This window comes from Centroberyx gerrardi, chromosome 2, assembly GCF_048128805.1.
Source record: "Centroberyx gerrardi isolate f3 chromosome 2, fCenGer3.hap1.cur.20231027, whole genome shotgun sequence".
NCBI classification, from domain to species: domain Eukaryota; kingdom Metazoa; phylum Chordata; class Actinopteri; order Beryciformes; family Berycidae; genus Centroberyx; species Centroberyx gerrardi.
In genome coordinates, this window is record NC_135998.1 from 17,003,791 (window position 1) to 17,019,926 (window position 16,136).

The following is a 16,136-nucleotide window of genomic DNA, read 5'->3' on the forward strand; positions in this document are numbered from 1 at the left end:
TCTGCCCAGCCTCCCTCATGCTCAACCCATGTTGACCACATGGTGAACCAAAGTGACCCGGATCTCATCTGAGATAACTGTTCTCCTTGTCCTCTTTGTCCCTATCCTCCTCTTCCTCCTCTTACTGTCACTCCTCTTCCTCTAGCTCTCACTGCAACATTGGTTTCCATTGTTCTCAAAAACAAGAGAGCTCACCTGTGGCCTTTTTTATAGTGCTAAAGCTCTGATTTCTGAGTGAACAATTCAGATATTAGTGTTTATATGTGTGATGAGTGGATGTTGCCAATTGGTAAATGAATTTAAGCATTTGGGATGGCAGTGCTTCCAAATGAACACGTGATTTTAGTTTTTGAATGTGGTGCCTAAGGTAGAGAACGAGAGAAAACTACACATAATTGTGTGTAGTGTTTTGCAAAAAGTGTGATAGAGAATTGCAAACTGAGTGAGCAGAAAAAAAAGCAGAAAATGTGCTTGTAGTTTTGCAGACTTGGTTTAGGGATTTGATACATGATTTTCAGGTTTCAGTGATTATGTCCGAAGTTCCAGTTTTAGTGTGTAAACAATTGTGAAAAACTGTAAAACCCACTGAATTGGAGTGATTGGCACCAGAGTCAGTGGATTACGTCTGGTCTGTGTACAGTGATAATCCCGCCCAGCCATCAAACATTTCGCGCGAAAATGACTTGGACGATTACTGCGCTATACAGGAAGCAGTCACGAGGGTGTGATGGCGTAATGACTAAAATAGGCGGCCCTTAACCGAAATAGTCGTTTTCGATTGGACAATATGATCGGCCGCCCCGTATTAGAACGCATACATGTAAAACTATTTGCGGTTGGACAACACATTTTAAGAGCTTCGTTGCTATTGGTTGACAATATTTAGCTCGCTTGTCCCGCCCCCTAAATCTTGGTCGGCTTTCCTACGCCAGCGGTGTGTCACGGAGGTTTGATTGCTACTGGAGAGAACCAGAATCGGGCAAATACTGAACCTATTAACCCAAACTGGCATTACACCGGGGCTGAGGGGCCGCCCCGACGAGTTTTAAACTTGAATACCGCTTAGGTGGATCATACGTCTCGCTCTGTAACCACCCGCCCTCCCAATGTCGGATTTCAAGCTCGGGATTGTTCGACTTGGCCGTGTGGCCGGGAAGGTGAGCTGGATCCGAGGGCTGCCATGTGCGACAAGGGGAGGGCCCGCGGGGATCACAAAAGCGCCTAAAAAGGGTTCACGGAGGTAGTCGGTGGCAGCGAGGAGGGTTAATGGTTAATAGTCGCCGTTGGTGCGGTGATTGTTTAGCGCTACACATTTCTAGCTGTGTTTTAAGAGGCTAAGCGACCCGAGAGAGTGGCTCGCCGTGCTGAGTCGGACTGGTTTTCTGCACCTCCACCACACACACAGTCACATCGCCGTGAAGCTAACGCTAGCTAGTAGCAGGTTACGTTAGCGGCTAACGTTAAGCGTTGAATTAGTAACTTAACGTAACGCAAACAGCGTCCTTATATTATCGTTACCCGTGTCGGACAGTGTAGAAGTAGACAAGACAAAATAGTGCGCCGTTGCTTTGATTTTTATTTTTTTACGACGGTTGGTAACTTAACATTCGGGCACTTGGTGTAAAGTTAGCAGTGCAACGCTAGCTGTGTTGTGTAGGTACTAGACGGCTTGCTATGTGTGAAGTATCGGCTAATGAGGAAGCCATTGCCATGCTCCATCCAGAGTCTTTTGTGCAACGTGACAAAGCACTGGCATGACAGGACTGCTTGACAGCTATGGCTGAACATTTGTTCCGTCTTCTCAAACGTGATTTTGGCTAAAGTTACGTAATTGACCCCACATACAGGCCCGGCGTTACAGTATTGTTGAATGTTGTAAAAACGCTCCTGCTCATGTCACAGAGACGTGAAGACCGAGCCGTGGTGAATCAGCTGCCCACCTGCTGAGTGACACTGCTCCTGGGCAATACACAACAGACATGTAACACATGTATACCATCTCACACTGTTCCCATATGCAAACATTTGTGTTGCTGTCAAGACGAAATTCAGTGTCACATTGCTTGTTGGTATGAGCACAGCACCGCCCATGCTGTGTTGTATCATGCCAGGGTGGTTCAGGTCCTCAGAGGGCTGCTGTCTTGGTGTCAACTCATATGCATCTTTAATTCCTACCTACTGAGAGGAAACCCAGGCAGCCCATAAGATGCCACTGTTATGCATTCATATTAACTTGCAACTCAAGTCTGAATGTGGACAGTGTAAAACCGGAGATTAAATCTTGACAAGATTCTTGCTGGTCAAAAACTTCTTGTTCTGAAGCGATTTCCTTCTCATTGGTGATATGAAAATGTAACCATCCACTCAAAAGTTTGCACCTATGTTGCCTCTAGCAGACCGCATTTCAAAATAAGAGTGATGTTTGAACATACACGTTTATTGCTCATCTGAACATGCCACTGTTGGGATAATCAGTTTTGTTCAACTGCTTGAGTCTGTTCGAACCAGTTAAAATTGTGCAGAAATGTCTGAGTTGTGCACGTTCCCATGGTAAGGCAGGCTTGTGCCACAGGTTCATTTGCAGCCACACTTTTGCAGCAGGGTCAATGGTGGACTAAAAATGTAGTGTTCTGTGGTTGGGACTTGATTTTGAGGACGAAAACAAGGCTTTGGGTGACTTTTCTTCACGTTGTTTTATATCTCGAAGGAGGCTGGCATCATTTTAGAAACTGTTTTGACCAGCTGCATTTTGCCACTTGGTATGTTGTGAGGATTTAATGCTAAAGCTTTATATTGACTCCGGCGAATGCTTTATATCGTCCATGTTGGGATTACAGATTAAGTAAATACAAAGGGATCACAGTGACATCTTGAAGCTGTTTGGGCTGAGAATCAAGCTAGATTGTAAGGTTTTGATAACTTTTGTTTTTGTTCCACACATACCAAACTGGAATTGTTCTGTTTTTCTTTCCTCTTGACTTATAAACTTCAATGATATGGGTCTCCTCATGTTGATATAGCAAAGCAATAAGTGAAAAGGCAGCTGTTCTAGTAGTTGTGGTTGTTACAGTTTTAGGTATTGAAATCATGACATTAAACCTGTCCGTTTTGTTTCAGACAAAATACACACTGATCGATGAACAGGACATACCGCTGGTGGAAAACTATGCCTTTGAGGTAAACCACTATGATTCACCTGAAAAATATGTCCTTAGTATGTTTGTGTTGAGAAGAGCACAGATTTAGTACTTAGTGACATGAGAAACACGTTTATCCTGTTGATTACAAGCTTGACTGTGATCACTTTTCTGATTTACAGTACAGTGATGAGAGCTTACATTAAACAATTTCACTATTCCATTTCCAGGCGCGCATGGAGGTAGATGCAGACGGCAATGGGGCCAAGATCTTTGCCTACGCTTTCGACATTGGCAAAGGCCGCTGGGCAGGAAGGCCGTTGCATGAGCTGCTCTGGTGAGTCATTTGCTCTGTATATTGGGCGTAAGGGTGGCATGGTGAGGAAGGAGATCGCCCTTCTGTTGGAGGGACCTGGGTTCAAGCCCCCGTGTTGGCAAGCATCTGCACTGCTGAAGTGTCTTTGATAGGGAGGCACCAGTTGATCGGCAACTGATCGTAATCCGCCGATAAACGTTCTAAATAGGTCATTGGTGATCAGCCGATCACCGTTTCAAAAAAACAACAATAACAAAAAAAACCCCACAGGTTCAGTTGCTGGATCAGGAAAGCGGACATGCTGTAACCAATTTGCGCCAGTCAGCAGATCGTCAGTAACGTAGGCATGTCGTCCATCTGACACTGACAGTTCATTTCTGACTTTATTTTGAATTTCACAGCCTAGGATCATAGAATAGAACCAGTTCAATATATTGGACAGAAGGCAGAGCTTGTGCTGCTGCAATGGAAAACATTTCATGCACTACCAATGGCTGTAGGTTAGTAAGCACCTCAGTCATCGAGCACACACTAAAGCCTAGGTCAGACTAGACTATTTTAATGCTGATTCTAAGCCCGATTTGAATCGAGCCTGACAGTCAGTAATGTGAACTAGGGATGCTGCGATCAACCGTTGTCACTATTAACTGTGCTTAAAAACGCCACGGTTTTCTAACTGTAGGCATTTTGGAAGCTGCGGTATCTGTCTAAACAGTTCTGTGCTCTTGAATGCAGCCTCATGTTCGCGAGAGACTGCGCCTGTCAAAACTTCTCACCAGAGTGAATCACGTTGTTACATTAGCTAACAGAGAGAAGACAACATCCCAGCCTTATATCCACCAAAAAGCAGTGTGGGAGTAATTGGGATACCTCAAAAATGACCAGGGAGTTGATATCTAATTTGAAAACATGCTGACAAAAAGTGGCAGCCAAAGGGTCAAACACTACAGCATCTTCCAGTTCACCTTCCATCCTTGAATGATCAAGTCAAGTTAATAAAAGAAAGTTGAAACGTGTTAAGCTTGGTGACAAGATGCTTAATGAAACGTAAAGCTGGTAGGGGATAAAATATGTGTTGAGACAGTGTGCGGGCTTCTTTTTCTTTTTCTAAAGGGGATAAAATATAAAATTGTCACTTACAATCAACAAAGTAGCGTGAAAGCTGTTAAGAGCTGGGCTTTCAATTACAGAAGTCAACGTCAACAAAGCTGGAACGGGAGTATTGCAGCATTCATCAATTACTTTGCGCTTTGAAAAGCTCTCAAACGGCTGTAATCTAGTCCAAGCGAAGTTGAAATATTCCAGCGTTTCTTCTAGTCGTTGTGGGACTGAGTTGGAAGAAGTCGTTTGGTCATTTTCTCCCTGTTTGCTCATTCCCATCCATATTGATAAAATGGTTTCCAAGTATAGGCTAGATGAAAAACACTAACCTTTACACTAAGACCAAACCATTATTTTTTTGTTTTCAAAAGGCAGTTACTGTCAATTCTAAAAGGCAGAATACTTTTCCAACCATATTTAAAGTGTTTTCAACATAGTGTATGATTTGCAGGACCAAAACAATTCTTGTGCAAAGTATATTAAAAACTTTAGTTATAAAATACTTGATTTTTCCTCATCCTTAGTGCTGTAAAAATATATTGCCGTATTATAATCGTGGAACCGTGATTTTTCCTCCCACTATAATTGTACCATCAAAATCTCAAACTGTTACGTCCCTAGTGTGAACGGACTGAAGACTGCCGACTCTGGACGTTTGGCCTGACGCGATTGTTTCAAACGTTTGATTTGTTTGATCTGTAGTGTGAAGCTGTACAAGACTTACCAAAACTGAAATATGAGAGTGACACTGGCAACAGCCAATGGGAGTTAAGATACAGGGGGAAGAAAAAGAGAGTGAACCGGAAGAGAAATCAACAACAACCCACTCGCGTACATACTTCATATCAGCAAGATTCCCAACTCCACTTGCTCCACTCTTGATAAGTTGAAGGAATAAACCTTATATAAAGTGGATCAGTCCATATAAGTATGTAATTACAAATTAAGTGAAAGAAGTCTCGTCCAAAATTCCTCATCAGCATTATCCTTGTAATAATGTCACTTCAAAATACATGTGTAATATAAATGTAAACTGTAGCTTCTGAACCGTGGAGCAGGAAACAATTGAACAGCTATTTTGTGATTTTATTTACAGTGAACTGTTCTGGACGAAAGGGTAGCCTAAACGTATTTGAAAGACAGAATCGGGTAGTGTGTGATCCCTCGTCTTCATGTGTGACGCCCATCTTTGTCCCATTACGTTGTGTGAACAGTTTCCGAGCAGCGTTTAGTCTGAACTGCCCTAGTTGGGCAAGACTTGAGCAGTCTTGCAGTCTGACCTAGGCATGTAATTACTATGTTTGGATAAAGCCTATGATTTATTTACACTGGGATAGACCAGCTATGTCATGCAGCCATAAGAACAATCTGTTAAACACAGAGCTGTATGTATGCTATGTATGCTTGCTGTGCAGGTTTACATGATGTGCCGTTGTTGATAGAAAGTCTGGGTAAAATACATCACTTCAATCAGTGATCAGCCAATCACACTGTTAAAAATTAGCAAGATTCGGCTCCAGAAAACCTGATCAGTGCATCGCTAGTCCTTGAGCGACACACTGAATCCCTACCAGTGCCACAGGTGCTGCGCTGTCGCTGAGCCTGACCTCTGACCTCCCTGTGGAACATTTCCCTATAGTGATCAATAAAGCATCATATTGGTGTAGTATCATGGGGAGCTGTGGGAGTTCAGTAGACCAGTGCAGTTGGCAGTTTACCTGGCATTTTGAGAGCCCAGTATCTCATTTTTTTCAGACGCTAAAGTCTGAACTTTAACGCCAACTCTTGATTAAGATATTGTGGCTAGCATTAGCTAACTTGATACGGCAACATTAGCTGATTATTATACTCCTATCTGATTATCGCTGGTTTAAAGAAGCAAGTGCATACAGCTAATTACAAAGCGGTCCCTCAACATATCGTGTTTGCTACATTTCAAACTTTGTCTCTCTATTCAGACAGCCATGCTGTGTCATAGGTGCAATGAATTATGGTCAGTGTTGTTCATTAACACACTTTCAATGCTAGAAAACATTATTTATTTTTTAACGCCATTGACATGAAAGGCCAGGTCTGAATACCAGCTTTGCACACCAGTTTTGAATTCCAGCTTTGCACATCACAACACCCAAAATAAATCTAAAACAAAAATGTACAGGGGTGGCTGCTAATTTACTAAATATTAACATTATATAGGAAACCCGGCAGTGTGCTTGGAACCTGTCCATGTGCCTGGATTTGAACATGGCTCTCTCTTTGTCATCTGTGTCTGTTTGTTTTCTGTTTTCCTATGTTGTTTTATTTGTGAAACTAGTGATTGTGGCAGCATGGCTGACATGCAGGTGATTTGAAAACATGTGTCTTTTTATAGGGAGAAGCACAGAGGAGGCATTGCCCCCAGTTTTCAAGTCATCCACATCAACTCTGTGACAGTGGACAACCGGCTAGACAACCTGCGACTGGTGCCAGTAGGCTGGAGCCCCAAGCCGGAGGAGATTTCCAGCAAGCAGAGGTACGACTGCAGCTATACTTGAGCTACTATAATAACATCGCTAGACATCTTCTGAATTGGACGACTCTTCCTTTTTCTGCTGGCTGCTTGACTAGTGACACATGAGACAAGATTGCTGAAAGCTCTCCTGTTTGGTCAATTTGGATAGCTAGCCTCTGTAGACATTCATATCTTTTTATTATCATGTTTTAGAGGTGCATCGGCCCTATTTAGCAAGTAGATTCCTTTCCAGGGAGCCACTGTTGCTAAAGACAGTCTAGTAGATAGACTCAGCCTTGGACTGTTGTTCAGCACATTAGTGATAGCACAGACCAAACACTGATGACACCCTGTTTTTTCAAGATGTTTTTTCTTACTTGTTAAAAAAGACTTCAGACTTCTACCGAGTCTGAATCCACTTTAAGGAACTTAATGTTTTCCTTCCTCAAAGTGGATCATCGTCTGTCATTTTGAAGATACTTTGGTCTTAAACCAGATGACCACAAACAAGTACAGATTCTGTGCAGTTTACCTTTGGGTTGTAGCTGCGCACCTAAGTCATAAAGTGGTAATAAGGACCACAATAAGAGCAAGACAGTAAGAGTGGAAACCATGCGTATTAGCTGCTGCTGAAATATGTGAAATCACAATATTTAGTAAAATAATTGGGATTATAATTTTTGCCATAATCATGCACCCCTAATACAGAGTAGATTTATTTGTCCCATCATCCAGATTACATTTGGTGACGTCTTGCGACTGGCCAGGACGTTATCAGACCATAGCACTCTGAAAGACACGTCTCTGCATCAGAGAACTGTGGTCAAATAGATAGCAGAGTTTCCCACAGGTTGGCAGATTACTTTAGTGGGTGGGGGCTCAGTATCTCAAGTGGCTAAAGTCCCTCACTCTATTATAAGATAATGAGGTTAGCATTAGATAACATGCTACTGCAACATTAATTGGCTGTTATACTACCATCTGGCGACACCGAATGTGCCACTTGCTTGGCTAAAAACAAAATCTGTCGCCAGCTTGGATTTAGTGACTGTTCTGATTGTAAAATGTTGGACCTTGCATTCAGATGTTCTGGTCCAGTACATGTTTTTATTAATTCTGGAGTAATGTACTAAAAGTACTTGGTGGTTTTACACAAGTTGTCATTAAGGCTGGGAACCAACACCAGCTTCCATTGAGGAACCAGTGTTTCCAGTACCAATATGTGTGTTATCGATTTCCAGTTTTTTCCTTGCTCTTGTTAAAAGTATATAACAAAAAACATTTTTTGATGAACTATTGAATTGTTTTGTTCTCCATTCCTCCCTAGTCTTCTGTGTGTGAATTACTGTGAGGTGTAGTAAACTTGGGAAAAGCAGTCTGTTCTGTTTTCTTTATGGCACGGCAGCAGTTTCCTTGTAGCTGAAGCGCATGGCAACATAGTGAGAAAGAAGAGACTCTTTATCAAAAGTGTAGCTACACTTTTGATAAAGAGTCTAGTTTGTCCTCTGTATCATTATACTGCTATGAGCCTCAGCTACAAGGCAACTCCTCCTGTTCTGCAGAGATCTGTGCAGAACACACTCTTCTCCTTGGCGTCACTGCGTCATGTCAGTCACACACACACACACACACACACACACACACACACAGTGTAAAGTTGTGTGATGCGTTTGGAGTTAAGCATATTGTGAGTAACAAGGTAAAGTTAAGAATTAGCCTCTTGTGTTCCAAACAAGAAAATTAGGTACAACTTGAAACGCAAACATGGAAAGTTTAAAGGTTCTGGGGGGATTAAATGATTTATTTGGCAACAATGTATTGTAAATCCTATATAAATACATGTGCTTTGCCTTAACTAGTTGGAAATCCTCAGCAGAGGAAAGAAGGATTGGAGGGAGGGAGGATGGTGTGGGTTAAGGGAAGAGGAAACTTGGATCTTCAAGTCATCCTGTGACTTGTCATGTTAAGTCCAATGTACACTGCTTTTTCTCACTGCTTATACATAATGAACACAAAGCGCAAAATAAAAGCTCAAACCTGACATTTCTTGCATCTGCACAGGACTGTTGAGACGTGTTTTCACACACCCAATATTTCCTCCCATATTGCACTTCTTCTTCCAGAGAGCAGTCTCTATACTGGCTGGCCATCCAGCAGGTGCCGGCCGACCCGGTGGAGGAGCAGTATCTGGAGCTGAGCCGCACGCGCTACTACAATGCTAACGGGGAGCTGGTGGAGGAGGAGGAGTGCTCCTGCACCTACTACGAGTGTCACTACCCTCCTTGTTCACTCATTGAGAGGAGGGTATGTACTACAACTGGCATTCCTATCATTTAAATTTGTATGATTAAACTGACTCCGCCCCTGTCTAAGTGGAGATGTGTTTGCCTGTTCATTTATTTGAATTTTAAAGTGGGAGATGAAAAGCTAAGGTGTAGAGCTATGAGAGGATGAAAATGATCTTGGCTACTTCTCATTTTTACGTGCATGCTCCTCCTTTTGAAGGTGCTCAGAGCCAAAGATGATCTTGTTCCTTGTCTGTCCACAGCTGCGAGAGTTCAACATCTGCGGGCGCTGCCAGGTGGCGCGCTACTGCGGCTCCCAGTGCCAGCAGAGGGACTGGCCGGCCCACAAGAAGCAGTGTCGCGAGCGCAAGCGGGTGCTGGCCCTGGAGTCGGAGCCCGAACGATGATCTGCCCCTCATCCTCAACGGGGAGAGGAGGAGGGAGAAGGGGGGCAGGGTTAGACTTGGGGGAGGGGAGCGGGGACAAAGTGCAAAATGGAAAAATAATTGCTGACAAGAGACTAACGACAGAGGACAATGTTGGTTGCTTGATTGGTTGATGAGTGCTAGGGGTGAGGAGATGGAGGAGGGGAAGGAGAATAAAGCAAAAAGACAACTACCACTTCCCAGAACTGGTAATTCTCCATAGCTTGCTTTCCATGTGGATTTGGATGATGGGGTGGGGTGGGGTGGGCGGGGGGGTATTATTATTATTTTTTGTTTGTTTGTTTTTATTTTTCTCGAGGAGGGAGACCCTCGAGCTCCACCTGCTGCTATGGTTTTGTATGTGAGGGGGAAAAGTTGTCCCGCCGATAAACCGGACAAGCTTCTTTGGACCACAGTCGAAAACGGACAGTTGTCGTCATCCACTTTTTCCTCCACCCAGCAGCTGGGTATGATGACGTCTGTGCAAACGGGGACCCAGGGGCTACAGTACCCGTCGTTCAGCTGGTACAATGGGACATGGACCTTTTCACTGTATCGCTCCCTTTCTGACCTCTCTGGTGCACATGGCTGCCATCGTCATGGTCATCGACACCTTCGCCACCTCCCTGTCCGTCATGCTCCCCTGCAACCAACCACAACATGCATCAGATAGATTTCACTGATTGAATCACACTACCAGTATTGAGTGTGTGTGTGTGAGTGTGTGCGCGTGTGTATGCTTGTGTACGTTTGTGTATGTGCTGCCAATAAGGACTGAAGGACATTGAAATGGTCAAAGTGGATTATGGGTGTGTCTTTTCTCTTTTAAAGGGGCCATATTATATGCATTTTAAATTTCACAAATGAATAAATATTTAAATCGGGAATCAGTGGGGAGAAAAAAGATTTTCACTTGTTCTATAATAAAGTAGCTGCCAAATGAAGGCTTTAAGCTTTTTTTTTTCTAGAAGAATTTCCTTGACCCATGGTTTTGAAATCGATCTGATCAGGCTGGTTTTGACTGTTAAAGAAAAACATGGTAAAAATTTGAATTAGCCCAAGTGACTGGAGTTATTGCATTTTCAAAAATCTGTTCCTGTTTTCCATGCTGTTTCAAATACATGTCCAATTAATATATAAAAACTAACTGGACATGGTGTTGTTTGGCACTTCTCCCAACACTGGTTTAAATCCCTCCATTCGGTCACGGTTTGCTGGATTTGAATCGACACCCATCTCTCCAACAGGCTTCTGGCATTTATAGTTTTTGCGTGGGGGGGTCCGGGGTGTAGTGCTCTGTTTCTTGTGTGAGAATTTGCTCTATGGGTTATTTTTGAAGAAATTCTATGAATGGAGCTATATTTATTTAAAACACATTATTTCATTGTGAAACACATTTTTGTCCTGCGACAGTGATTTTTTTTGAAGACAAACTTATGAAAAGTGAATAATATGGGACCTTGACATCACTTTTTTGGGCTGGAGAGGGGCGGGTGTTGTGGATTTCAGCCCGGTCATTTAAGGCGTTGTTCCTTTTCCTGTGGTGAAATCTCCTGGTCTTTGAATGAATGAGTCCCCCTCTCTGTTCATCTCAGTGAGATGACTTTTGCCCTTCCAGATTTTCCAGTACAACACAGCACAACATCACTAAATGCTCCCGTGTGAGGGACGTCCTGGAGTAAAAAACTTGAAATCCCCCCATAACACAATTTTATTTAGGAGACTGTTTTTAATGAATGGCTTGGTACCAATTCCTGTTTTTGTTTTCTACTACACGGCGGTCCGTCAAGTAAAACTGTTCTGTGTCAACTTTATCCCCAATCGCCTGCCTTCTCTGTATTACCTACAATGCACACCTGCTCAATGTGTCCTCTTGTGTCTTAGGTGATGAGTCCAGACACTCACATATAAGCATGTAACTCACAGACGTACATGCGACTTGTTGATTGTTTATTTTCTATGTATGTGAACAGGTTTTCAACACTGTGCACTAAAATTTGGCTCCCATGTTAGCATCTTTGTCATAGAGGGGATGAAGGGAGAGGGTGTGATTTGGAGGGAGTGTACAGATTGTGTCCGAAATCTTTTTGTTTTGTAAGAATATAAGCATTAATCACCTAGAAATAAAGAGCTACAGTATGTGAATGGAAGTACAGTTGGGGATAACTGACCGTTTCTTTTCAATGTAAAATGATAAAATAAATAAAATGAACTTCATCTGTGGGAGTTGGGATGCTAATGTTACACCTGTGAATAGAGCATGATGGAATCTGCATATTTCATCAACTGCATATTGACTTGATTCAGAAATACTATTGAACCAATGGTTTTTCTATTTTACAGGATTATTAAGCATGTGTTTTAGGACTGCAGCGTCCTATGCCCAATCTCAAAGGCTCGCTGCATGAAAATAATGATCATGTATCTAGGCCTGTAAATAATGTTTCAGTTTCGGTGGGAAGGCCATGTGCAGGCTGTTGAGTTTGGGCTTCAGTCAAATAGGATGAATGCCAGTTAGCGAGCGTCCTGAAGTGTATCTAGGACGTTTGGGGTAGAGTAGGTTAGTGGAGTCCAGTTTTGGGCTGTCGAAGGCAGAGAGTCTGCAGGTTTTCATTCCAACAAAACACTACACCAGCTGATTTCAGTGATTAGTTCCCTCCTCTCTTGTTGTAGGTGTGCTAATTAGAGAAATCAGCTGGTTTAGTGTTTGGTTGGAGTGAAATCCTGCACTCTCGGCCCTCCGTGGCACACAGAGACCACAGGTGAGCAGGTCTGATCGGTGTTTTGGGATGAAAGACTGGATATAATAACCCCAATGACAACCTACTCTCACCCCTCTTTCCTCTTGACATCCAATACAGATTTTGACATGGCACAAAATGTGAATAGCACAAGGAATATTTGCATCCAGGGATTTAGTAAACCCAGCTAATCTCAGTTCATCCAGTGTTTTAGGCTGATGTAAATTTGAAGTTATAATGCTCAACATATAAAGTAGGATCAAACTGAGTTATACAGTTATATAACAAAAGCGTCCTTTAAGGGAAGAATGCATAAATAAGTTATTTTCAGAGAGAAGTTGGAATTTACGAGGCACACTTGAAGGCAGCATTACTTTTGTTTTTTTGTGTCAGGCTGCATTACTTGTGTTTGGATATTATTAATGTCAATTTTTACGCTGGAAATCTCTTAGTCCCTAATTGTGTTTTAAATGTGGTTCTCTGGTTCATAGTTTATAATACAGGTGCACTTAGTTTGCATTTTATGACAGGTAAAAAAAAAAAAACCCACCTCAATATAACAAAACAACAAAAAAAAAAGAAAAGTGATTAACAGAAAATAGAGATAGAAGATTTTCAGGCAATAAATCTAACAAATTGCATCTTTCTGATGCTGTTGATGTTTTTAAGAGCTTGTCTCCAGCCTAAATTAACAGAGGTATATAATTCATCTGGCTACTTGTATTTATTTTGATAATCCATATCGCTCCTGCCTTTTAATGCTGAAAAGGACCATGATGTGACGCATAACTCACCGCTCCAAACGACTGCTGCAACACTCAGATAACAATCAAATTGTTCTGAAATATGACAGATTGTCAAACAAATGACAAGAACGGAGCACAGTGGGAGCCAGGGGTTAAAATAAAGGCAAAGCCCAGGAACAACATTGTTGGCAGGTGTGATGATGAGCCGGATGAGGATTGGATTTGGGCCCTTGTAGGTGTTTGTGTGTGCATGCATGTCTGTGTGTGTATAGTGCTAGGTGTGGCTATTTGTTTATTGATAAGGATCCCCATTAGCTGCACACATGGGTGTCAGCTATTCTTCCTGGGGTCCCACTAAAACACAATATACATCCACAACATATCCACAAAGTTAGTTTAAAACCAGGATACAATCAAATCCATTCATCCATTCATGGGCCACAGCATGAAAGACAAGCAGAAATATGAATAAGATAAGCCACATTTGTACAGTAAACAATGATTCTTACATATCAAAAGGCTAAGGACAAGCCCAAACAAACAAAAGTGTGAATGAAACACATATGTATGGATATAACAGTACAAAACAAGTAGAACTAAAATCAAGCATTTGACCTTAACTCATCAAATGTCTTCTAACAAGTTTTTAAAAAATAAATTTGCTATTGGCCTTAAACTTTGCTATTGGCTGTCTTTTCAAACTGAAACCACCGTGTTATTTACCCCACCCCCCTGTCTCCTAGGTCAGTACCCCGGATGGCTCAGGTGCCTCCCTTGAAGCCGCATTGTGTTCAGCCAGGTTGTGGTCAGCTGACATGGGACAGGGGACAGGGGGCGCCGGCCAAGTTAGCCGCCCTGATTTTGGACACAGCTGTCCCGGTGTGAGGAGGCTTGCCACGGTCCGCTGCGCCACCTGTCTGCCCTCGCCGTCCCGACCAAGCTGGTGCAATGCCAGGAACACAACTGTGTAGGTCAGAGCATAGCGCAAAGCCTGAGTGACAAAACCTTGGACACACACACACACACACATTTTCACAGCAGGGAGACAGAGGTATCAGTGACATTACTTTGTTAGCTCATGTATCAAAGAGAACAGGTGTTGTTTCTTTAAAGAATACCAGTCAGCGCAGAAGAGTTAAGTGTCAAAACATGCTCTGACACGCCGTAATTGGTCTTTTTCATGTTGTGGATATAGACCCTCTCCTGAAGGCGCTGTTTGCAGTCGGCTGTCTGTGTGGGAGTGAAGGGCCCTCACTCCGCCAGTCGCCGAGACTTACCAGCTGGCGAGACGCACACAGCTCGCATTTTGTTCACAAGATGTCTAAATAACTTTCTACTGATTCCCTCTATAGATGCGAGCCTGGCTGCACCGAGCGAAAACAGCCCACAGATATCTGCTAGAATCTGCTTGATGATTTTGAACCGCCAGTCCATTCATTATGGTGTTACTGCTGAGACATTTACCAATAACACAGGCTCTGATGTCACTACTTCCCTTTTTTAGTAAACTAAGGTGAGAAATGTGGCTTTGCATGATGCATAAGGCTCATAAACTTTCAGTGTCCTGTAAACATAGCATCTCTTTATCTGCTTTATATTCTGATAAATATACTGTTTCATTGGGGATCAGCAGAAATATGTTGATGTAAATTTTGAGATAAAAAGTTTGATAATGCTGCTCCCTCCGTCCTGGATGTTTTTTCTCACCCAGTTACAAGGCAGTGAAAGTATTTTTTTATCAGCTGACCTGCTGGAGTGCTACAAGTGAGAGAGCGCAAATTCCCGGAAAGGCAATTCAAGTTTCTCGTGGCATTTCACTGAACAAATTGCATTTATAAGAACATTAGGATTGACTTGTTTTTTTCCCTCAATTTTCCTTTTTATTCCACGCTCTCTCCTGCTCTCCCGTGATTGGCTAGGAACGATGAGTCGCTCGTGCTTCCTGAGGCTTCGCTCTCGACAGTCAGACTCTGCATGGTTTCATGGGAGAAGTACACATCTGAGAATGATCTGGAAGTCCAGTACAGGTCAAATATAGCTGCAATAACACAATTTGAGTGTGCAATAATGCTGCTGTAATAACATAAAAAAATGCTTATTTTACATCTATACATGAACACAATTACTGACTTTGTAATGACTGAGAACACATTTTTATTTGCATCAGCGGCTTGAGGGCCTTTGCAACGGCCTGTTCTCTATCCATCTGAGTCACTTAAACATTAATTTCTACTCTTTCTAGTCTTCTGGACCGCAGTGCAACATGGCTTTGTCATCCTCTGTCCTGAACTCTGGACAGCAGTTGTCACTCAGTCCATTCTTCCTCCAATGGGGACACCAGTCCCAGCAACTAACTATTCTATCCTGCTGATGAAAGAATCAGAAAGGGAGAAACAAGGTCTGGTCCTCCAGAAGCTGCATGTGATTGAGGTACAACTTGAATGGGCTGCACTGTCAGGAGAAGCCCAAAGCGCACCAGCAGTCCAGAGAAGGGAGGTGGCTGGTTACTCCCACAGATATGGGGTGAGAACATTCTCTTGGAAAAGTCAGCTGAAACTTTCCATTTTTCCTCATCTAGTGGTGTGTTTATGTTGCCATTTGGTGGCAGCAGCTCCCCTCGTACAGTCCTGTCCTGAAGAACATCATGGGTGGTCTGTCCCGGCTGTCAGTGTCTGCAGTGGAGCAACCTGATCTCATGAAATTTTGTCATTTTAGTCTGAATGCAGACTACATGTTGTAGACATGAATTATTTAAACCTGTTTGTCATGTGAGATGGGTCAAACTAGCAGAGGAGAGATTCATCATTGAGCATATCAGTAATTATGCATTTCCATGTAAATAGGATTAATCATTTGTGCAAAATTGTGCAGATGTTAACAGTTACTGAGGGAAC

The 16,136-nt window shown here is 42.7% G+C and overlaps 1 protein-coding gene across 2 annotated transcripts; it reads left to right on the forward strand.

The window, feature by feature from the left end:
* Positions 1–940: 940 nt before the first annotated feature.
* On the forward strand, positions 941–9,989 carry zmynd19 (zinc finger, MYND-type containing 19). 2 transcript variants are annotated; one of them, XM_071905981.2, is made up of 6 exons: positions 941–1,157; positions 3,118–3,177; positions 3,368–3,474; positions 6,926–7,066; positions 9,169–9,349; positions 9,594–9,989. In XM_071905981.2, the coding sequence occupies exons 1-6, from the start codon at positions 1,107–1,109 to the stop codon at positions 9,735–9,737; spliced, it is 684 nt and encodes a 227-aa protein (XP_071762082.1). In that variant the 5' UTR covers positions 941–1,106; the 3' UTR covers positions 9,738–9,989. The 2 variants fall into 2 exon arrangements, with proteins under 2 accessions (XP_071762082.1, XP_071762083.1); XM_071905982.2 differs by lacking the exon at positions 941–1,157 and adding an exon at positions 2,704–2,759.
* Positions 9,990–16,136: the final 6,147 nt, after the last annotated feature.

Excerpts from the sequence above, each read along its gene's own strand:
- zmynd19 (XM_071905981.2), top strand. The coding sequence starts at position 1,107 with ATGTCGGATTTCAAGCTCGGGATTGTTCGACTTGGCCGTGTGGCCGGG. Across the intron at positions 1,158-3,117 it reads TTGGCCGTGTGGCCGGGAAG|ACAAAATACACACTGATCGA; the intron begins GTGAGCTGGATC and ends GTTTTGTTTCAG. Across the intron at positions 3,475-6,925 it reads CCGTTGCATGAGCTGCTCTG|GGAGAAGCACAGAGGAGGCA; the intron begins GTGAGTCATTTG and ends GTCTTTTTATAG.